This window comes from Trachurus trachurus, assembly GCF_905171665.1.
Source record: "Trachurus trachurus genome assembly, chromosome: 21".
Taxonomy (NCBI): domain Eukaryota; kingdom Metazoa; phylum Chordata; class Actinopteri; order Carangiformes; family Carangidae; genus Trachurus; species Trachurus trachurus.
The window spans coordinates 16,973,424-16,997,701 of record NC_139899.1 but is presented as its reverse complement, the minus strand read 5'-3'; the positions used below and the strand labels follow the sequence as shown (position 1 = coordinate 16,997,701).

The following is a 24,278-nucleotide window of genomic DNA, read 5'->3' as shown; positions in this document are numbered from 1 at the left end:
AAGAGACAAGATAAGGATTTTATGCGGACATGCTATTTTTGTTAATTCAGAATACACAAATACCTTACCTACATTGTCACATGTTTCTACAGCTGATCATTTGGTCAGAATCTAAGCCACAGTTCAATCCACCTCTTTTGTCCACAAAACAGAGATTTTGCATAGATATTAATGCTCCTCAGAGGATGAACCACAATGACTACTAATCTCACAGTTTTTCATCCAACTCTACAATGATGTTGATGTTTTTCAGCTTGTGTGAAACACCTTGTGTAAGATTTCTCCAAATTTGCCTTGTTAACTGGCCCAAAATCTCCCACAGACATTCAGGTTTCCTGATGATTAATCCCCATCACCACGTGATCTTCTGACTTTGCATCTAGAATCATTGACTGGTTATTACATTTTTAGTTGTTTTTAGTTAGTTTTTCACCACCTTTTGGATGAATAGCAATGACTTTTCCCCTCATCAACAGCTAATGTTGACAATATCAACATTTTTGGTTAATGAACAGTAACTGGAAACATAATTCCAAATCTACATGAATAGCAAAACAGACTAAAGACAAGGTACACATAGTGTAAACATGGTAAGCATTAGACTTGACAAAGGTCCTGTGCCGAAACATTGTCTGAATAAAGAAAAAAAAATTCTGCACTTCTAGCCAAATGTGCAGCAGTTTTTTTCCTTTTTTCAAAGCATTACTTGCCGACCATCAGCATGTAAGCACTGCCATTATAAGTATGTTGTCATTGCTGATATTAACGTAGCCACAGTTGTTCCCAAACATAGCTATGTAGAGCAGCATGGCCTTAGATTCTTAGTCTTGTTATTATTGCAGCACAGGGAAGTGAAGTGCAGAGGAAAGTGCAGGCCTGAAGTAAATGCTCATTGTCTTCATGATTCATGTGTGGCATTTCAAAGATGTCACAGTGTTTTTTTAGGGCGAATGCTGTGATGTTAGTGGTACACAAATGAAGCAGGACTGTAGTGATGCGAATAGTCATTTCTCATTTATGTTATACTCACATAGTTGCAATAACAAACACGCACACACGCACACACACACACACACACACACACACACACATATATATATATATATATATATATATATACTTTACACATGAGTAAATTGGGATTTTTCTCATATTTTGTCCCCCTGTGTATTATGATTTGCACTGTGGCCTGAAAACAGCCATTCATTGGTGGTTGTGGTGACTGACGGATGAAAGATTTTTACATGTGTTAGGCTACAATTTTTGCACCCATCCTATACAGGGACTCTTTCCTATATTTAATATAGTAACGAAAGCCTTGGATTTATAAGTACATTGTGTGTTTTTCTACAGTAATCTTTTAAAAACTGCTTATTTCAATTCAACAGGCCTACATTATGTGTGCAAATTCACATTAACAGCTATGCATCCAAATAAATTGACATAGTAGCAATGAATATTGGTACTGACAGGACAGCAGAACTAAATCAGACTTAATGTGTACACAGGAAGTACACATGCTAGACAATGTCTCAGTGCTTAGTTTCTAGCTGGGTCATAGCCTGTCTCTCAGCATTATTCAATTTTCAATATTCAGAACATGGAAAAAGAAAAAGAAAAAGTATCTCCCGAGGGGCCAGGACCCTGCTGTAATATCACCAAGAATATCAACTTTATATGAGTTGTTCTGAATCTGAAGTTGGTTGGTGCTTTAATTATATGGTGAGTGTCTGTTTTTAATTTAGTATCTGTGTTCAGATGTCATTATTTACAGTATGTGACAAGAATTAACACCATGCAGCGCAACAGGACTTGTGGAGGAGAGCTGTTCATTGGAACAGATCAGACTCATGCTTGTCAGCTTCCAGGTGTGACTGTGTGTACCTGTGTTGATGGGGCTGCACGGATGGTGTGCTGTTGATCAGATGCTCATTTAGTTTTTTACTCCTTTACGCATCAGCTTGCCCTTTCAAGAGACAGACACAGATGTTGATGAATGAAATTGATTGTACAAATATAGTTTGTCAAAGCAGTGAGTGGGGGTCTTACATGTTGCGCTGATCCAGATAGTCTTCTGTTTCTGAGCGATTGTTTATTTGGCTTATTACCATCACCAGAGAGACATGGGGAGCATGTGTTTGTCCATCGGCACACTTGAATAGATGTTGCAGAAAGGCACTGACAGGCGCACACTGACTTATTCTCTTATTACAGCTATGAGCCCCTGAAGCGGAAAAAAGATGAAACATGAAAGCACAAAACTAGTTGTGTTTTTATTGTAGAGTTGGATTTCACTGTAGCAAATAGCTGTAGTTTTTTATCAACAGTGTTTTTTTTCCTCCATTGGAGCTCTAGTGTCAAAATTGCATTGTAAGACTCTATCCATTCTTCATAACAGATGGAGATTAGGAATTCTTTTTTCTCTCCCTTGTTTTGAGCACACGTTTCACGTTGCATTAACATCACACAAATGCTTGGGATGGCTACAGCTGAATTAGTAATGAAATGCAATACTAGCGTCACAGTAAGCTTGCTGCACAACACCGCTGCAGCTCTGCTTTTATGGAAGACCTTGTAATATGAAAATATATCACAGCATTAAATGATACTGCAGTAGGAGATGTCATCAGAGACTTTGTGTACCTTTATTAAAACAATTATTGTTTGCTACATACTGAAACCTTATAGGATATTTAAACACATTATATGGCGGGTTTTAAATCCCACGCTGCCTTAATTGTGTTCTGTTGATCCCTGCAGGATTGGAATCTGTTGGAGAGCTTGGATAATGGTTTAACCCACGTATAATTGCACCGTCTCATTATCTGTAGAGAAATACCATTGGCTTAATTTGAATGTATAAGCTGACCTCATCCTGCCAATTCCTCATCTTACATTCTTATCTTAATTCAGCTTTTCTTTCACTTCAGATGGCCTTTCATACCTTTTACATGAAATGTACTATCCACAGGTAGGCATTTTCATACATTTTTGCTTAATAAGATGTGATTTCCCCCATGTAGGTTCCATCTGCCAAAATAGTTTAACATCTGTGTGAGTTCATTGGCAAATACCATTCCCCCCTTGCTGCTGTGCTCCCTCCGGCTGCCAAAGTTCCTGTCAAATTGGCTTGAAGCAATACTGTAATAGCCACTTTCACACAATTTCCCAACGTAAATCTACAGCTTCATGTTTTTAATACATCCCTGCAGGATATCAGAGTTCTTTATATGACCACAAAAAGGCACACAAATCCACTTAAATCAAGAGATTTTAAAAAAGAACGTTTGCAATATGAGGCCAGGATGCAGGTAAGGAGAAGAGTATGAGAATGTATTACGTATGCATGATGGTGAAGTGTGCTTCTGTTACTCCTATGCAAAGTGAACAGAGAAAAGGGTAGACCTACCTACTGTACCTGGCCTCTCAAAGTGGAACAGGTAGAGTGGATGATTGAGGGACTGCAGTCTTTGCCGTCTGATATTCTGATTTCATTATAGGTCTAACCACCCAGTGGAGCATAAAGTTGTTTTTCATACGCATATATGCCAAAGAGAGAAAAAAGGTGGACCTAAAACTGTGCCATGGGGGATGCCAGAGTAGGCGACAAAAAGGAGAGGACTCGCCACACTGTATGCTCCCAGAGTAGGACATTGCACCCCACTGCAACAAATAATAATGTCTGAGTGGTACAGCTTTCAATACAAGTAAAACAGATTCAACTTTTAAACAGTTACCGCCAAGAAACAGGCAGATAGTGATTTTTTTTTTGCCTTGAATTGAGCCAATTCTCTGCATTAAAGATTGTATGGAGACATGTTTATTGGAGATAAGTATCCAAGACTTAAAATGTGCGTGTGTGTTACTGATTGAGGGATAACTTTTCCAATCAATTCAGAAAAAACAGAATGAATAGTATAGCCTACAGTAAACCAGTGACTCGTACCAAATTAGGTCAACCTCTGATGTCCACACTAGGTGGCCTACAAACCATTTAACTTTAACTCCCAGCTGGATTAGAAAAAAGAAAAGATTTTGGTAACACTTTATTTGACGCTTATCTCTATATAGTGCATTATAACCATACTTATAATGAGTTATAATGCAGTTATAGAACTGTATAACTATAGTTATAAACACTCATAAATGATCTTTATAACAATAATCATAACACACACTCAAATATGGCTGAATATGGAGTAGAAAGGAATATCAGGGGTCGAGTTTGGGTTTGAGTTTCTGAAAGACATCTATTTTAGTAGGGTGACCATATTATGATTTCCAAAAAAAAAAGACACTCGGCTCCACCTCGAGATACTTAAATGATATTTGAAGTTTAGACTTCAATTACACTATATCTATATGGATAGAAAATTCAGCTTTACAACAAAATAATATCTCTCTATAGCCAGAGACACACATTCAGACAGGCTTCTCAGGGGTTATTAATGGTACGAAAATAAAATAAAATAAGACCTCTGGAATGAAATATATTAGAAAATCAACCTATAAGAAAAGTCCGGCTGGTCTTGAACCTGTGCCACAGCAGTTAAAACTCAGATGTCATTGTGTGCGATCTACCAAGTGAGCTATCAGGACCCACATTTCAACAGTTTGTAATGAGAGGCAATGCTGCCTCAACGTTTACTCACACACAACCAAATGGTAAGATGTGCAATGCACCATCAATTTAACGGTCCCATGAAAAACAATGAAAACTGGACATATTCAGGGAGGGTTATGAATCTGGACAGGACATGAAAAGCAGAGCCATCATAGACTCAGAGTAAAAGTATTATTCTGAGTGGCTACATTCATTTTGAACTGACTTTGATATGAAGAACTGTGGCTCACTGCCCACAAAGCAGTTCCCTGGAGAAGATCATTATAATGGGTAAGGTCTGTAACCATTGAACAAACAGTGCAAATGATTTTCCTTTTTTTGCCGATGGAGGATTTTAGTGTTTTACAGTTTGTCTAGGCCGTCAGCAGTGGTCTCTATTTCTTGCATAGTCTGTGTAAGCACTTTGACACAAAATAGGAAAAAGTGAAATCAAAGAATTTTTTATACTAGCTAACCTTCAGATATGTGTCAAAAATAAGCCCATCACAATATTGTCTTCTTGAGCCAGATTCCCTTAGTGAGGCACCTCATTCCATCATCAATACAACTTCTATTCACTGACTTTAAGCAGTTGACGTAGAAGCAGCGAGTATTTTGGGTTGATCTGATTCAAGCACAGAAAATGCATGGTGCCATTGCACCCTACTGCTCATTAGTAAATCTCTTCATTACATAATTTATAATTATTGAAGTTAATTGATGATGCTAATTTTCTCAGCAATGAAAGTAGCATGTGTACACAAGCTTGTACTGGTGCCAGGAGAGGTGCCAGTACAGTTCCCTTGATGTCCTTGTGAATAAATTCAGTGACTTGATTGAGTGAAACACTTTGGTTTGGTCTTAATACAGGGCTGGTATAGCTTTCACTCTGCATTTAAGTTATATACCACCAATTGTAAACAGTTTATCTTTTAAGAGTAAAGTCATATTTCTTTTTAAGGTTCTGTTTAAGAAGTACAAGAAAACCTCAAAAGAGTCATCGTAGTTTGAGATTTTGTACATTTAGTGGAAAAGTTTCCAGAATTTGTTTAATGGCGGCAAAAGAATTAATCTGAGGAGCAGTAAATGTTTGTAAAGCGTGATCTGTGTTGATGTTACTGCACTAATGCAACATCTGCTGCTTCGTTATTGTGACCTCTGTTTTGCTTCTGGCTTTTTTCCATGTACCTGCGATGTGTAGAAAATTTTAATTATTAATGGATAATGGCTATTGAACAGCACAACTTTTGTGATATAGTGTTAGTGTTTATTAGGTGAGTTACATTGTTATAGCCATAGGTTACAGCCGGTCAATTCAGTACATGCTATGATTTGTATTGTACATCATAATACTAATCGTTGTTATCCTGATTTTATGAAGTATATTTACATGTACTCATGTTGCTGTTTGTGTAGATATCCATGATTCTGAGTATATGACAGCGACTTACTTTTGGATATTTGTCGGGGCAAGGGTTCCTGTTGCATAAATATTTGATGTCACCTTCAAAAGAAGCAATCATTGCTAAGTGTATTTGTAAAACAGCTATGTACTTTGCTGACACAAGCTGGGGAGTCCCATATGAGATTGGAGAAAATTGAGAGCTTCAGTTTTTTTTTTCCGAGAGCAATCCTTGGCAAAACAACAATGGCTTCACCTCAACCCTCGTGCAAAGTGAGCACAGTTATTTAGGGGGTAAGTGGGGGGAAAAAAGTGTTGGTTATGTCATTTATCTTGGTCTAGCTTCATATGAAATTCCAGATGTGCAAAAGGCAGTCACTGAGGTCAGAGGGACCGACTGTCCCTGAGCTCTTGTCCAGTTAGTTTTGTTATTAAACCACTCTTTACTGGTCAGTCCACAGGCAAAAACGTCTTGTTTGTAATGCCATGTTGTATAATGGCCTGTCTGACAGAACGTAATTAGAGAAAGCAGTGCTTTTCTTGGGTTTGCCTGTTAGTTCCACAGGCAGATCCAGCTCAGCCAAGGTCCAGCTCGCTAATGAATCTGCTCCTGCTGGGGCTATTGATGGCCACTGCCTTTCTGGAAGATCATTATTAGAGAATTCCAAAGGACAGCTGAAATAGCATTATGTATGAGCTTATTGTTCGGCATCATCTGTTTTCTGCGTTTGAAAACAACTGCATAAGGCGCTTGATTATGTACTGTATAATGACTGAATTAAGTGCATTAAGTTAATTTACTCATTAGCATGACGGAGTAATGTTTCATATTATGTTACCATTAGAAATGACTTTAATTGTGCAAACAGCATCATAATATGCACATCAGTGCGACATGCCAGAGCAGAATAATTCTGTTTTTTATCGTGTTGATTGAAGGAATTGCACTTGTATATAAGTACAGTACTTTATCTTGTTTATCAGTATTTAAGGCCAAATGGCTTATTTCCTTTGTGGTCCTTCACAGTAAAGCTTTGTCACTGGATTCTCAAGTATGAATAATCCATTCGTGCTGAAGCCAACATGCTATTTAAATTCACAAAGCCCTACCATCATTGAAAGAAATTTTAAAGTAAAGCTAACCCAGGAGACCTTTTTGATTGGAAAGAGAAACTGTAGCAATTAGAGCAGGGTGTCTCAGCCTTTCCCAGTCTGTGATGCCATTTTAGGTCCACACAATAATCATGAACCCAGCAATTAGAGACGTCAGGTTGTCATGGATTTATAACTCAGTTGTTTGAGTACAGAATATGCTCCAAACGTATTATACTTAATTATTAATATATTTTGAATACCAGTTTTATATGTTCTTCTTAAAGGTTGAATATGGAGAATTACCAGAATACCACCATCTATTGATAATAGGAACAACAACAACAGAAAAATAATTCCTGCAGTCGTATCCAGACTGTTGCTAAGTTTAACACACCTTTGCTAGGGACGCTGATCTGATCAGAGTAGCACAGAGGAGAAGAACTATGCAGGATATTTACCAAATGTTTCATTTTTACCTTCATTAAACAGCTTCGGACTAATTGTGACGTTAGACAAATGACTTGTAACTTGTTACAGGGAGAGTGGAGGTTCGCTTCCACATTGTGTCTGAAAACCAAACCTGCATGATCAGAGCCTCTGACCCGCGGTGTCACAGCTCTCGTCCCAGTGGCACCGCAAGTCTGCAACACAAACGCGCCCCGTAAACCGTTATCTCTTGTTTATGACAGATAAGACTACACAAATACACACATCGTGACATGTATATGATAATCCATCGATCCACTGATTGATTATCAAAGGCTTTGTTGAAAACAAATGCACACGTCTGGGAGGAGGCTTAGCTAAACAGAAGAGGAGTGATGGCTACTGGCTGGTACGATGTAAACAGGAAGTCATCGTCGAACCGGTCAAAATTTCCTAAATTATTTAATTTAGACTAAATATAATCTTTTATGGAAAAGCAATACTTGTATTCTGCACACCTCTAAACGCCCCTTGGATGGATTATTTTTGAAAAATATAGCTTTTAATAAGCATTCTCCATATTCAACCTTACTGTATGTATATCAAACACATATAAATAAGCTCTATTAGTCAATTTATTTGTTGTAACTGGGAGCTAAGTACGTAAAAAATGTTTTTTGAGCACATCAGCAGTGCATGCGTCACGTTTTCAACACAGTGCTATAGGACTGTGTTCCTCACATGTTCATTTGCAGCTGATGAGTAACTGATACATTATCTTTTCTGAAAGGTGAAAGAGATATCCCTGTATCAGCAGCCACAGCTGAGTAACTTCCCATTCATGCATTGTTGTAGTGTCCCTACCCTCAGGTCGCACCGGAGGCTGGTAAATATTAGTGGGTTTGTTGTACTGATTGTATTGTTTACACAGCAGCCAGATGCTAAAGATAGATAACTAAACAAAGAGGCAGAGTAAGGAAGCACACAACCTAAATTCTGTTGATTCCATGGTACGAGGGCTTGACTGTCTCTCAGATAAGGGCACATTGTAGAGCAATTGTAGTTGTACAGTTGTATTCAACCTGTGTGTTCATGCCCCAGCTGTTTTTAGGAGAGGGCAGCTCAGCCACCTCCTGTGTAGTGATGGTTTGCATTTTGCTGTTCGTTATGAATGAACTGCGGCACAGAAGAAGGAAATGTAGTTCGATTCCACACAAGTGAGATGTTGATTCGATTTCGGGATATGTAACTACAGTCATTAGGCCACATCAAGTGATTACATTATTTATGTGAAGAAAATATGAGTGAAAAAAGGAATTTATATTATCAGCCCAAGGCAAAAGTAAGTTGGACTCCTCAGTCAAATGGTAAAATGTCAGTTGAATTGATTTATTTGTCGTAGGAAGTAATGATGCCAATGAAAGGCCATTTCTTATTTGTTTCAGTTCAGGAGCGAAGTTTTTCTTGGATGAAAATATTACTCACCTACTTTCTTTTCTTATTGTTTTTGTTCTCCAAATAGCTATAATTATGTAGCAAGTCTAAAAATATAACATTACAGTATTGGAAGAGCAACGTTTTTCAATTGCCCCATTGCCAACGTTAGCATTAACAGCTGTTTATTTAACAGTCTTGAAGAAACAGTACAAGTTCAGTAACAAACAGAAGAACTCTCAGTGGAAAGTAACGCCATTGTTAACTCTTTTCTGATAGCGTCTCACTGTAGCCTCCAATCTGTTCTGAAAACGTACTGCTGCTCATATTATAATCTTAAAAAGATAATAACTAAAGCTCTCATCAGTTGACAAACATCACCACCTGCTCCTGGGGAACAGCAGAGAAAAATAGCTTTAACAATAATTTGTTGCCTTCAGTGTTTTTAGACATCCGCAAAACATTTGCAAATCCCAGTCTTCACTTCTTCACGGCCTGTCATGACTCTATGTTCATTACTGCCATCTGTAGATGAGTGGGACAGTGTGGAAGGACTGTATATTTTGTATTTTTCAAACAAACAAAGTGTTTGAACCACTCATAAAAACACTTACTTATAGGTGTTTCCGTCTTTTGTTTTGTTTCATTTGAGGGAGCCTTTGCAAGACCTGGCCAGGGACAGCAGATGAAAACTAGCCTTTTGGATAAACCTGGCATATTTACTGAAATGTTTATTAATGTGCTCCGTCCCTGTCAAAATAAACAAGTAAAATAAAAAGAAAATAAGTTCGAAAACTGAAGATGTGACAGCTGCACATCACACTTCAATGCTTGTCACAGAGCTAAACTCTAATCTAAAGCCACCAGTGTACGGAATTGTAGGTTTTTTAAGGCAACTTTATATGTAACAGCTGCACTTGTGACATTTGGGGCCATTTGGGTAAATAATCCTGTTTCTTCTGTATGTAGCTCAATGATGACAGTGGTCAATTTGTCAACAGGTGCTGCAGATGTACCTGCCATTCTGTGGTATTGCGATCTCCAACGCCCAGCTCTTTGCTGCTTCCAGGAAGGAGTATGACAGGAGTCGGGTAAGGGCCAATGATCCAGGCAGGATAATAGCCCCCCACCCCCCAGCCCCTCATCCCTGGGATCAGCATTACTTCCTCCCCCCAGATGCTGACATTGAGGCTGAGTATTGATCAGCAGCAGCCCACTTGCTGCCACTGCAGTGGGGATCACAGAGCGCCATGCAGCCCCTGCATGGACAGTTTCTCCGGCTCTGTGGAGGGGGATGGGCCTGTATCCAGATGAGGGCCCGTTCCATGATCTAAATCTCCTAGGGGATGTTAAGAGATGCACTAATTCATGTCACACATTGATCTGTGATGGAAGAGAACATAATGAGAACACAGCTCAGTGAACGGAGGAGAGAAATGAGGAGAGCACCATTTACACAAATGTTTTGATGTGCTTGTATTTAAAATTGGATTGGCACTGCCTTAGGTAATTTACTTTTATTGGGGGAATAATCCCAATATATCACCCTCTTGGTTTGTGGTTTAATGACCATAATAATAATCATACAGTATAACAGCTGATTGAAGCAAAATGTATTTATCACATTACTACCTCCTGACTGATTATTCATTGGGTTTAACAACAGCGTGTGGTTCAGATTGTTGGGAATAATGCTCGTTGTATCTTGTTTTGTTGCTGGTGTTCAGGCACTCTTGGAGGTAGTCAATGACCTATTTGAGGAGCAGACTGACCTGGAGAAGATTGTCAGGAAGATCATGCACCGTGCCCAGACGCTGCTGAAGTGCGAGCGCTGCTCTGTTCAATTGCTGGAGGACATTGAGTCACCGGTACTGATTTTCTCTCTCCTGTCCGGCTGTGTTTGTGCATCAGTCTGTACATACCGGCATGCTTCTGTTTGTTCTTTCGGTCTGACCTAGCTTTCACCAGTAAACACAGTGTAGCTCCATTCAGGTTTTCCAACAGCCTTTTTCTAAAAAATTCTTCTGTTTCAAATCCCACAGGTGGTGAAGTTCACAAAGTCGTTTGAGCTTCTGTCCCCTAAGTGTAGTGCAGACACTGAAAGCAGGTATGCATTGTTTCATTGACATCTGGTCTGATGGCTAACCCTACCGTATCTTTTCTGTCAGTTTTCCATCTTTTCACACTAGTAACCATTTCACTAAATAACCACATTTCCACCTTTGTTTGCCTCTGGCACCATGCCACCCATAAATACTGCACACAGCTTTCTTGAATCTGTAAAGCTTCCATCAATGACAAAATAAATAAAATAAAAACAAGGGAAGTATAAAAATTGAATATTCTGTAGTGCTGTGGGAGTAATATGCTGAATCTGAATAGAAGGCATACTTTTGGAGCACTAATTAATTGGGTTTTGCTGCTTCTCACCACTGCTAGGCATGGCTGAGTGGAGAAAGAGAGGCTTAATATTGTGTGGGATGTTTATGGATGGAAACCAACGCTGAGCGGAAGACAAATTATCCCCTGAGTCCTGCACTCGCCGTAACTGATGTGGTCACTTCACGTCAGCAGTGATAGCCACAACAGTAATCTTAACACAAGAAATACCAATAGTCAAGTAGTCACCAAAGAAATTAAACTTTCCTTGATTACCCGAGTCTTTCTGACTAAACACACTCCCCTCTGAGCTGTGATTCAGGTGTCACATATTCAATAAATAGTGAGTGTGCGATTTTAAAGTAATAACACCACACAACATTTTTAAATCAAGCTTCAATAAGAAAAGCACAGGGTCTTTATGATGACCCCGGTTTTCCCAAAGGTTCACATCTGAATAGGAAAAGCTGCTGTGCAAGATTTATGTGTGTAATTAGGGTTCTGTACTGTAGGTTTTCTAATATGCCTTACAATCCCCCAGCCGCCTCCATGGGGAGGATAATGTTGAGTGACTGTACAGCGCTGCTAGTTTATCTGTGGCAGCTAAATGACAGACGTGAGGCAGGGAAGAGACAGAGGGGACGTAGAGAGAGAGAGAAAGAAAGAAAACGGTGAGGTATCTTACTATGTCACTCAAGAGGTTTATTCCCTTGCGCACTGTGAGTTTCACATCCACAGCTCAGCTGTTATCACTAGATCAAAGGGATTCAAAAGATCTGACGTCAGTGTTTCTCCATCTTTATCATAATATCAAAAGACAAATCGAGTGACGCCAAACATTTACCTGGTTATGTCTGAAGATAAAGAGTCGGCGACAACCCTCTGCGATAAATGTGAATGGAGAAGCCTCAGCAGGGCTACAGGTGCTACAGTGGCTGAGTGTGGGGGCGTCTGGAAACGAAGAAGGCAATCACACAATTAACTTTTCAGTGCTTCATAAGCTGCAGGAGAAGCTTACTGATATCTACTGTATGAGAAGTTCATTAAATGCAAGTCAACGTGAAAGAGACTTCACAAGGAGAAATAAGAGTGGTCTTTTGCAAGCTTGCATTTCAGGTGTGAAAAAGAAGAAAACCTATTTTTTACTTGAATACAATAAAACATTTTTTTGTTTTTATGATAAAGTTATCATCCAGAGAGTGTGTTTTGGTTCCACACTGTTTCTTCTACTCTTTTCCTTTTGTCATTTCCCTCCTCTCATTTTCTGTCCCTAGTTTCAAAGACAGTATGGAGAAATCATCGTACTCAGACTGGCTCATCAACAACAGTATTGCGGAGCTGGTGGCCTCCACAGGTCTACCTGTCAACATCAGTGACGCCTATCAGGACCCCCGCTTTGATGCTGAGGTAAACACACAGTAATGCTGCTTTCACATTTGATGTCACAAGGATTTGATCTGAGTGAGATAATTAGCAGACAATTCAGTCATTCAAGTATGAATTATGTATAAGTACACGAACAATCTATAAGTACATCAACACTTGATACAGTGCCTGGTGTCGGAGCCATTTTAAGACGCCTCTTTACTTCCAGTGGCTCCTTTAAACCACTAAGGGGCTGTTCACACTTTGAAGTCACATCCAAGTGGGGTCAGATGGGGAATTTATAATTACTACTGTATGAAAGGCTTCACCGGAATGACACTGTAAGTGCATTTTGCTGAGGGGACAGATGTTTTTTTTAACAGAAGAACATCAATGTCAAATGGTTTACATCCATTTATGGTCCTGTGTTTGACATTACAGTTAAAATGGTTTCATAACAATTTACGCCTAGTTTTTTTTAACAACTTTATTTAAGGTATTTTCAGTTATACAGACAAAAGTTAACATAATTTATGCCTATTATTAATTGACTTTTGAGATGTCTCATCTGAATTTAATTATTCACATGTGATCTCTTGGACATAAAACCGACCAGAGCTGATGAAGCCTCCGGAAAAATCTTCAATACCAAAGTTAAAATCTTAATTGCCTTTGGCTTCATAAAAAACACACAGTTCTCGTCTTATTAGCACCACATAGAAAGAAATTACACACTATCGAGTTTTGCACTCTGTCAGCTGTTAGCTGATCTCTATAGGATGAAGCGATTACCACAGACAACTGTGCTGATGCTGCGTAGATCTAAACAGAATCCCACACTGGCTGGCGCAGCAGTCCACGCTGCTTTCAGCTGCAAGCAGTAAATGTCTGACATGGTCAACCTTAAGTAGCAGTGGCAGAAAAAAAAAGACAACTTGCACTCATTCATGGCACTACCGTTACTGCCTGGCTGGGCAAAAAGGCGACTACCTGGCTTTCACTGAAATTAACTGAGATGGCAGCTTGATGCCCCTATGGATCCTTACTGTACATTGAATCCTTTATTTCCAATATATCTTAGTAGCACTGCTCTGTCGTGTGCATAGTTAATACTCCAGTGGTGAAAATATAATTTGGTTTAATGTAAGTTAGATGTGGTTTTAAATCTTTCAGTAGGAGTGGCGACACTCCACTTGAGTGTCAGTCATATTTTAAAATAGGTTTGAAAATAGTACAAAAATCTCAGAGCGGTTTTCATTTATTTATAATGGAAAATGTATATTTTCATTTTTAAATTAGTCAGTTTTGTCATTTAGTTCATAAAACAGTGGAACGTACCAAAACAGTTTCCTGAAACTTGAGGCGATGTTTTCAAATGGCTTGTTTTGTGATGTGGAAACATTTCTGTTTAGGTCCTCATTTATACTGAAAACCAAAGTATAATCCTGAGCACAGTGCATGGAAATGTGTTTCTGTATCAGGGTGGGTGCTGTCATATCACACCGCATTTATACCCTTTATCTTTTTAGGCAGACCAGTTCTCGGACTTCCACATCCGGTCTGTGCTGTGTGTTCCTATATGGAACAGCAACCACCAAATCATTGGTAAGTTTTTAAGTGTTTTCTATCTTTTTGGGTGTATTAATGTATTAACTATATTGTAAGTACATATAAACATTAAGCATTTATGAACTTTTCACATTTTAAAAGGGAGATTAAAACTCACATTTTATATTGTGAGGTTTTGTGTTTTTTTTTGTATTCTTTTTTTTTATTATAACACAGATCAAAGGTCTGTGCTAATTCTGTGAAAGTATGCTCAGTCCACTGATGAAGACTGGCATCCCAGCTCTCATCAAAGGTGCTGGGTGGGAGCTAAGGTCAGCGATATGTGCAAGCCAGTCCTGTTCTTCCACACCATACTGGGAAATTCCTTTCCTCGTGGACCTCTCCTCATATAAGACCCTCAAACTTAGACGAAAAACAGGCAGAAACCAAGACACGTCCACATACTTTGGGCTACATGTTATATGTATGATACAGGTACATTTTATTTGGCACTTACATTATGTAGCACTAACATGTGCTCATAACATAGGTTTCCTGATTTGTTTTCTTCCGTATTTTCTGCAGAGTGGACAATAGAGAAGCTTGAGTGTTCACTCAGTTGAGGCTGCATGTGTGTGATTAGATCCACGCTGCAGCACCACTCCACACTTGGAGGTTTCCTTCTCCTGGCTGTGTGCGGTGTGTTTGTGTATCAGCCCCAGGCCGACACTACACTGACACTCTGATAAATCATTGATCTTTTGCGCCTGGTTTTGGTGCTGGATATTGCAGGGGGGGGGGGCACTGACAGCAACTCGGCTTGGTCCACTGAGATTTCATGCAGGAAGTCATTAGTTTTATTTGAGTGCAAAGTGATCAGCATATTTGTGTGTGCGAGTGTGCGCAATGTCCTTGTGCGCTCACTTTTTTTTTTTTTTTGCGTAGGTGTAAGTGCATTTGTCGGTGAAAAGAGAGGGAAGAGTGAAGGGGCAAAGAAATGCTGTGTGTGGGTGGGTGGCACCTGAGGATCTGGATTGAAAAACCATTACACAAACAAAGCAGCAGGAGATTAAATACAAGTCAAGGATACATTCGCTTAGAAAACAAATGTCGTCGAGTCATCTGCCAAGGTTACATCCAGCTGCTTCAGAATGTAATACAAAAAAATACTGTTGAGACTAGACACAATTATGAGGTTTAATGTCAAATATTAACTGTGAGTAACATCAATTCCAGCATTTCCTTTAGAAATATGCTGTGAAATTCACCGTAATAACCAAAGCTGATACTGTTTGTTGTGGTTCCTTTGGGTGATTCACGGTTCAAATCCCTAAAAAAGATAAGTTTAAGTTAGAAAGAAAGTACTGGTTTTACTGGTGTGATAATAAGACTGAATTACCATTTGGTCTCTGACTCTGTATTGCTAAAAAAAAAAAATTGGCTGTGGATGGTGATTGAGAGAGAGCCACACTGCAAAATTTTAATTATCAATTTCATCACATCACAACAAGCTAACTTTGAAATAAAGCAAATAAATAATTTAACTGAATTGCCTCAGGCCAGAAACACACCACTGTAGCAGGATTGTAGCTACACTTTGATAGAGTCTGCTCACCGACTTGTAATGTGTGGGGTCAGGATTCACATATTCAGATATGAAACATGTGAATCTGCAAATTTAGTTTTAACTGTTTAGAGCAACAATTAAAGGATTGAGTGTGTATTAAAGTCTCCCTCTCCCCTCTTCGTCATTTTAAAAAACTGCTCATGCGTGCATGGTTTTTGTGAGTGAATTAAAAACATTTTTTTAAATCTATTCTCAGTTGGATTGACATGTTGACTCTGTTTATATATACATATATATATATATATATATATATATATATATATATATATATATATATATATATATATATATATATATATATATATATATATATATATATATATATATATATATATATATATATATATATATATATATATATATATATATATATATATATACACTGCCCATCCCATTTTCATAAATGGCTACTTTTTCTTGGTGTAATTCGGTTCAACACCCAATGAAAGTGCATTGTACAGCCACACAACACTATGGGTCATCTGTGTAAACAACAACAGTGCTGTAAACGACTGTCGTGTTATGGTTTTTGATAATTGAGTAACACTTGTGACAGTGGGAATGTGGTGTAGTTAAAGATTATGTGATGGTTGCAGGGCTCTAAGCAGCCATTTCATTTGCTTATGCTTGGGGGCCACCTGAGCTACAGCTCATCACAAACTACATGCTCATTAGAGAGAGCAGTAATAGATCTGACAAGACCTGTATTTTACATCTAATGACACCACAGTGAAAATTGTCGTCAGCTCCGGCACTAATCCCTTCACCTCCGTGGATTTCCAAGTACACACTGAAATTAAAATGTCACCATGGCAGGTTCGTTTGACCTCCTAGAGATAAATAAAATGGTAATGTTTTGTGTGATTACCTTCTACCTTCTCTTACTAATTTCTTAGGAACAATAAAAGTCAGCCCATGTCAATTAAACATTCATGCTTTATCACTAAAGGCTTTCTGTTTCCGAAACACATAATACTGCTCACATTAAATGGCTGTGCAGCATCCTGGACAACATTTAATGTATGTACAGTGTATCTGTCATCTTGTCAGTCTCGTAAAGCTATCATTGAGTCTGCTGACATTTTTACATAGTTTTACAAAACCGTCCCTATTGAATCTCTACATATACATATGTATATATCTACTGCTATTTATGTGAGAGGATGTTGTGTCTCTACTTAATTTCCATTAATAATGCATGTAAGTCAATGACGTACAGTGTGTGGGTTTGATCCTCTTTTAATTGGAAGCGTATTATATACATTAGAGCCTTGCCAATATCATGCTTAAAATATTACTATCATTAAGTTCCTATTGTTTGGATAAACTGACTTTGTGTCACAGGTGTCGCTCAAGTGCTGAACAGACTGGACGGGAAACCATTTTATGACGCAGACCAGCGTCTCTTTGAGGTATTACAAATGTATCCACACCTTTTTTTCTTTTCTTTTTTTTATGTCAAGTATCCATTGGGTGCATTAAAAACTGTGTTTTCTGTGTTTTGTTCTCTCCTTAGGCATTTGTGATCTTTTGTGGGCTGGGCATTAACAACACCATCATGTACGACCAGGTGAAGAAATCTTGGGCAAAGCAGTCTGTGGCTTTGGATGTAAGAACACAACACCTTATTGGATTTTCTACCTTATGTCACATTTTGTTATTTTAAAACAAAAAACAAAACATTACTTTGGAAACTCTGAGTGTTGACCTCAGTTGACTCCGCGCTGCCCCTGCTCTTAACTTCAGTTTTCTTTTGTCATTCACTGTGTTTATATTTCCTTAAGTATATCTTTATTTTCCCTTCCAGTCAACATAGGCTTCTGCACAGCTGACACAAAACGTCTTCTGACTTATTCTTTCTCAGGGGTCTTTATGCTTGGTTCCTTTTTTTTTCAGTCTCATATTTCCACAAGAATGTACGCATGAAAAAAGTGCTGATCTTCCTTTGTAGATAACCTTCTCACAAAGGTTTTATTGAGAATTAATGAGAGGCAGTGAGAAGCAATCCCTCATCTGCCCCGCAGTATGTAGCCATTCAGCACTACTCAGCCTTTACAGTATGTCCTTAGATTACAATGGGGAGCTTCCAGGTGCATTATAGTAGTTAGCTCTGTTTCAAGATAGCGGGAGGAGGGAACAGAGGGATGGAGCAGTTAAAGGAGAGACATACAATGCACTAATATGTAGATGCATTGCTCCTGGCAGTACTGAATAAACATGAGCGTTTATGATCAAATAACCAACTGCAGGTCTGTGCGAGGTATTTCTCTCAGGAAATGAAGGGAACATGGCGATGGAATCAGGGCTGACATTTCTGCTCTTGTAGACAGTTCGAGAAGCGAGTGTTAACTTCCTTCATCTGGAAGATCCCCCGAAATGCAGGGTGGGGTGGGGGACGCAATAACAAATGTGCAGAATTTCCAGTATTTTCTTCTCTTGGAGCTCTTACTGCTTATTCTAATGATTGTAGAAGTATCTTGAGTGACACCATGTCATTATTTTGCAGGTTCTGTCTTACCACGCCACTTGCTCCAAGACTGAAGTTGACAAATTCAAGGTAACAAATATTGACAGTCGCCTTCAGTACATTTGTCTGCGCAAACCCATTTGTTTCTCTCAACAGTTACAGTTGTCTGGGGTGATTCAGTTTACGGTATTCCTCTGTGGCATAGCCCTCTGTTGGTAAAAACATATGACTGAGCCACTAAATATGGGTGTTATATTGAGCCAGTTCAGCAAACATACCAGAAGATCTCGTTGCCAAATGTGTACTGATGGCCCCTTGTGGCGCTCTTGACCACAAGTAGTACTGAGCAGAAAGTGGGACCCCCTTCTTTTGTTTATATTGTGTGAATTGTGAGATTCATATCATGCCTTCAGTTTCACATTATTTTGTTGAAACACAGTCAACACGACATTTTGTTTGTTTTTAGGTTAGCTTCAGAAGCACCTTTGATCTACAGCTAAAGAAAGGCCTATTTAAGTAAGGTTTGCTTAAAACTACAGAACCCAGCTGTTTCAGAAATACAAAAATAGTTTTACAAAAATAGTTTTACAAAAAAGTTTTACAAAAAATATCCAAAGTGATAGTTTGGGTTATTTGATGGGGTTGTATGAGGCTATCTGTAATCAGTATATCGCCTGCAGTAGGTCTGAGTCAGAGCACCCCCCCCAGTTTGGAGAAGCAGACAAGAAACTGAGAGATGAACTGCTGTGGATGGAAACAGCAGAAAAAATGGGTTTATTCACTACCAAAAATGCCTCCCTAAAAAAACAATATGATAAACTAATAATTTTGAACATTTTCACTGCTTATTATTTCTGTCAAATACCCGTTTATGACTCAACAGCTAATCTGCAGTGTTATGCAGTATGTGGTGTAACTGCACTTATGCATAGAAATGTGGAAGTTTAACAGTTTGAGAAAATGCAGCGCTAAAGAAAAGCGCTGTTTGGGCTGGCTGCTTCTCCAAACTGGGACCTCAGGACTCAAAAGGTAAACACTGACTATGGTTAAGCACCCATTACAATACCCATGTCAAATAACCTCAACTATCACTTCAGGACATCTATTAACAAAGACCAAGCTCATACTGTAGGAGCGCATGTTTCTGAGTGTTCATGAAGTGTGCTTTCCCTTTAATAAAACAGCAGATGCTGTTAAAAGTCTAATAGCAGCTCTGTAAACAGGAATTGTTGGTGCAAGCTATTTTTAGAACGGCGGAGCAGAGCCGCGAGCTGCTCAGAGCTACGCTGGTTTCCCTCATCAAACTCATCAAATACACAATCCAACAACTCCAAAACTCTCTCGTGGACAAGTTGTGACCTGCACATTCACCACACTATGGGCCCTAGTTTCTTAGACCGAGCGAAGTCTAACCTCAGGGCAGCTTCGCCACGCCAACGGGGCGTGGACCAGGTCCATTTCGCAAGATTGGTGGGCCGCGCAGTCAGACTACCAGCGCAAGCCCTCCCCTCGTCCCTCCCACCGGCGCAAACGGCGAAGAGGGAGGAGACAGGGCAGGAGGGAGACAGGAGGAGGAGAGAAAGGCGTGGAGTGGGTTTGACACAGCCGAGTCAGATCTTCACCAATCAAATGAGCTCCTCTCCTCACCTTTAACTGCGCGGAGGGCGATGCGCCTGCAAGTTTGTCATTTTATACTTGGACATGGACGGAGGAGACAGCGACGCCAGAGGCCGAACCTCTCCCCGGAGGAAACAGCTGTTTTGGTCCGGAGGTCCAAGCTCAGAGTGACCAATAATGAGTTTACTAATAATAATACAAATATCCTTAATCAGGTTTGATCTGATACACTGAGAACCCCTGCCCAATGTAAGAAACAACAACTAATAAACTAATAAAGAAACTCACATTTATTCAAACCCTGTGTAAGCAAGATGAGAGGTGTAATCACAACATAAACAAACACCATGTGTAACGGATGAAATCAGCGTAAAGGACGCTCTCTATCTCTCTCTCTCTCTCTCTCTGTCCGTCTCTTTTTTTTCTGTGATAGAGATGCTGAGTATACTGTAGTAGGCTATATACTGACTATCTGATACCGAGGCTGTTGTGGTGGACTAAGAGAGATGAAGATTTGTGTTTTGTTTTTCATTACGGCTGCCTGATGCGGTCGCTTGCGCTAATGAATTAATAAGTAAATAAATAAATAAAGCGATCATCACAAGGGCAGAGTGGTATCTCAACACGGCAGCGACATGCAGTCATCCACCCTCAGTCCTGCTTTTGGGACATCCACAGCTGCTTTTCAGTGCCAGTTCGTCCCTGCTGTGTTAATTCAGGTGGAGTTTCCTTTACGCGCCGACAGCCTTTGATCTCTGCTTTGATCTGACGTCAGATGTGACGGGACAATCTATATAGATATAAATTCACGTGTTGATTCCATTAGTTGCATTAAATAGTGGTTATTGTGGATATTTATTGCATTGAAATGTGTCTGGAACTGTGGAGATCTGCCTGTGAGGTCTTGGTGACGTGTGTGCACTGCAGGTCAGTCAGTCAAACTTCCACTGCACCTGCTGCGCTCCGCCCTGCGCTGAGAGTAGACCTGGTTGGAGGTGGCGAGCTTTCAGCGCAACCTCGGCGAGACATTTTCGCACAAAACTTCCACTGCACCAAGCTGAATCTGTGACGCCTCCCCCTGCTGCGCGGCCACGCCTATCTCAGCGCAGCGCGATCTACAAATCTCCCAATCTGACTTTGCGCTAGGCTGCGCTGGTCGAAACTTGCATTAGACCGGCTGCACTACCTTGCGCCACCTGCGCTGCGCCAGCAAACTAGGGCCCTATGAGATAATAACAGAGCGTTACGAGACAGAGTTGTTTTCTAGGTAAATTCATGTAAAACCGCTGATGCGCGTTCCCGGGGGATGCAGTTGGCAAGCTGTCTCTGAATTTACCTCGAAAACAACTCCGTCTCGTAACGTTCCGTTATTATCTCATAGCGTGGTGAACGTGCAGGTCACAACTTATCCACAAGAGCGTTTTGTAGTTGTTGGATTGTGTATTTGATGAGTTTGATGAGGGAAACCAAGAAATCCCATTAGCCTCCGTAGTGTAGCTCTAAGCAGCTCGCAGCTCTATTCCGCCGTTCTAAAAATAGCTTGCACCGACAATTAAAGGTAACAAACCTACTCCTACGGTAAGACTATAGGGATTATGGCAATGGGCCAATTTGCCAAAATGTTTAACTATCCCTTTAAACCCTAGTGATGTGAACAAGTCTAACAAAACTGCTTTGTCCCTGTGAACATTTTGCGTTGATGAAAGTGTCTCCTGTAGTTTGCAGTGTGTAGGTGTTACCCTAACCCTCTCGTGATGCAGGTAATTGCCATAATATAATTGTGTTGTTCTCTTACTTCAGTAGATGTGTTTCTTGATATCTTGATATCAATTGAGACATATTAGAGAAAATAACTGTATCAACATTGCATTATAATTCTATTAAACCTCTGTCACTTCATTAAAGCATGAAGTGAGGCAGTAAAGTAGACTTACACTGTGGTGTACACTAAGGTAAAATCTTAGATATTTACGCCACAGTTAATTTGTTTTGCTCATGGGCCCTTTAATTAAGATTTTTTTTTCAATAAAATAACAATATCTCATTCATTTTAATGGGAAAAAATCTATGGCAACACAGAGGAGTTATTGGCAGTCTGTCTTCGAGACTCATTCTCCAGTTCCTCCACACAACTGTGGTTGCATGGATGCATAAATATGGGCAGAGAATTCCCCAATGAAAATAAACTAATTGTGGTATTTGAAATGGATTACCCAAATCAATAGACAATCATTCTCATTGCATTATTTATAAAGATGAAAATATGAAAATATCTACATTTTTAATTGGCATGACATTTCTGAAATATAGATATGACCTACTTTCCTGCACTTTCATGTGTAGGATTTTCCCCTGTGGCCATTACCGTGAAGTAGGAACCCTGCTTTCCAGTGTGCTTGTGTGATCTTTCAGCCCCCTCATCCAGCATCGTGCTCCGCTTCCTGCCTTTCCCCCACTTTCTTTCGTAACTGCTCTACATATGGAGCCACGGCACAGCAAACAAACCTGGCTGACTTTAGTAACCCGGGGCTGTGAATTAAGAGAGAGGAGAATACCTGCTGACCTGACAGGCAAACATTTGTGAGGGAAACACTGAGCTCTGGTGGCTGTCAGACAGAGAGGGGAAGACAGACACAACTGTACTGAAAGTGTACCAGGATTTTTAAATGGAGCTTCGACTCTTTGGATGGAGATGGAGGTTACTTTGCATGAAATGGGTCCATTACAAATACTGACTCGAGCCACAAAGGACATGTCTGCTCATTGTGCTCATTAGACCACAGTGAAGACAGAAGACACGGATGCTTCAGTGTGAATATGCTTAATTGGAATCACGCATGTGTTATGTGTTTTTGTTTGGTTCATAATAGAAGAGGAAAAAAAGCTGTTGATGATCACTGCTGCACAACTATGTTTGTCAATGAGTTCTGAAAGTAAATAACAGTGAAATCTGCCCTCATTAATCTTAACCCTCTCCCAATGAGTCCTCAGAGTCTTAATTAGCATGTCTCTATATTTCCACGTATCATCGGAAAATGGCACCGAATCCTCTGACCTCTCCATCCTCCTCTGCTCTCTGAACTCATATTCTCCTCAATTTCTCTTTTCCTCCCCGATGTTTCTATTTGACCGTGACCAAACAGGCTGCTAACATCCCCCTGGTTTGCGAGCTGGGCATCGATATGTTGTCCTTTGATGATTTCTCCCTGGATGTTGACGCCATGATAACAGCCGCTTTGAGGATGTTTATGGAGTTGGGAATGGTGCAGAAATTCAAGATCGACTATGAGGTTAGACCACTGCCTTCTTTTGTCCGTTTCGTTTTGTACACTTGACAGAGTTCACCCACAGCGCTGCTCCTTTGGTATCCTTGCCCAGGACTACTGACCCATGTGCTCATCTCTCTCTCTCTCTCTCTCTCTCTCTCTCTCTCTCTCTCTCTCTCTCTCTCTCTCTCTCTCTCTCTCTCTCTCTCTTTTCCTTCCTCCTCTCCAGACGCTGTGCAGATGGCTGCTGACGGTCAGGAAAAACTACAGAATGGTCCTCTACCATAACTGGAGACACGCATTCAACGTCTGCCAGTGCATGTTTGCCATGCTAACGGTAAAGATCATGCCAACATTTGCTCTACGATGGAGCTTGCAAAAAAATGTGGATTCTTGTCACCTTAATGAACATATTGTGGCAGTAAAGCAGCATTACTGAAAGCCTGCCACACAAGGAGACCAGCAATGGCGGAAAGCAACTAGCACATCTACTTATGTCCTTAATTACAGTGCAGTGGTACTTGTGCTGTACTTGAGTGAATTTTCCTGTACTATAGTATGTTCCCACACTACTACATTGCGGGTGGAATATTGTCCTTGAAGTCCACGTCATTTACCTGACACCTGACCGTTGTAACGGATCAACAGCTGCTGTGTCCTGATTCACAGGCCACGTGCTCTTGGGGAACCTTAACAGCATGTAATCTTATTTTCGCAAAACCTTGAGGTTTGAAAGGCGTCAGTTTTAAAAGTTTTACATGGAAACACAGTAGTGTTGGTGCTGACATATTATTTTCATATCCAGCATGCAATGAATCTTGGGATATGTCTGGCCACAAAGCATTTACTCATCATTACATCCTTTTGCTGCCCGGGAAAAGAGAGCTGCATTTCTCAGACACATTTAAAGGAGACTACATAATTGGACAGTCTTTTCGCATCACTGTCACACAATTCACTGTCTCAGTCATCACAAAACTGCATTTTTAAATACTCCAATCATTTCCTCAGAAAACATGTATGGATCATGATGCAACAATAATACCCCT

The 24,278-nt window shown here is 39.9% G+C and overlaps 1 protein-coding gene across 1 annotated transcript in view; it reads left to right on the top strand.

The window, feature by feature from the left end:
• The window catches only part of pde11a (phosphodiesterase 11a), a gene marked incomplete at both ends in the record, with an annotated part of 38,600 nt that overhangs the window by 1,871 nt on the left and 12,451 nt on the right, over positions 1–24,278 (top strand). Inside the window, 10 exons of the mRNA XM_083996278.1 lie at positions 9,962–10,051; positions 10,688–10,828; positions 11,003–11,067; positions 12,614–12,746; positions 14,234–14,309; positions 17,224–17,291; positions 17,396–17,488; positions 18,386–18,436; positions 23,107–23,253; positions 23,459–23,566. Of these exons, the coding sequence (XP_083852404.1) occupies positions 9,962–10,051; positions 10,688–10,828; positions 11,003–11,067; positions 12,614–12,746; positions 14,234–14,309; positions 17,224–17,291; positions 17,396–17,488; positions 18,386–18,436; positions 23,107–23,253; positions 23,459–23,566 (972 nt within the window). The remainder of the gene's footprint in view (positions 1–9,961; positions 10,052–10,687; positions 10,829–11,002; positions 11,068–12,613; positions 12,747–14,233; positions 14,310–17,223; positions 17,292–17,395; positions 17,489–18,385; positions 18,437–23,106; positions 23,254–23,458; positions 23,567–24,278) is intronic.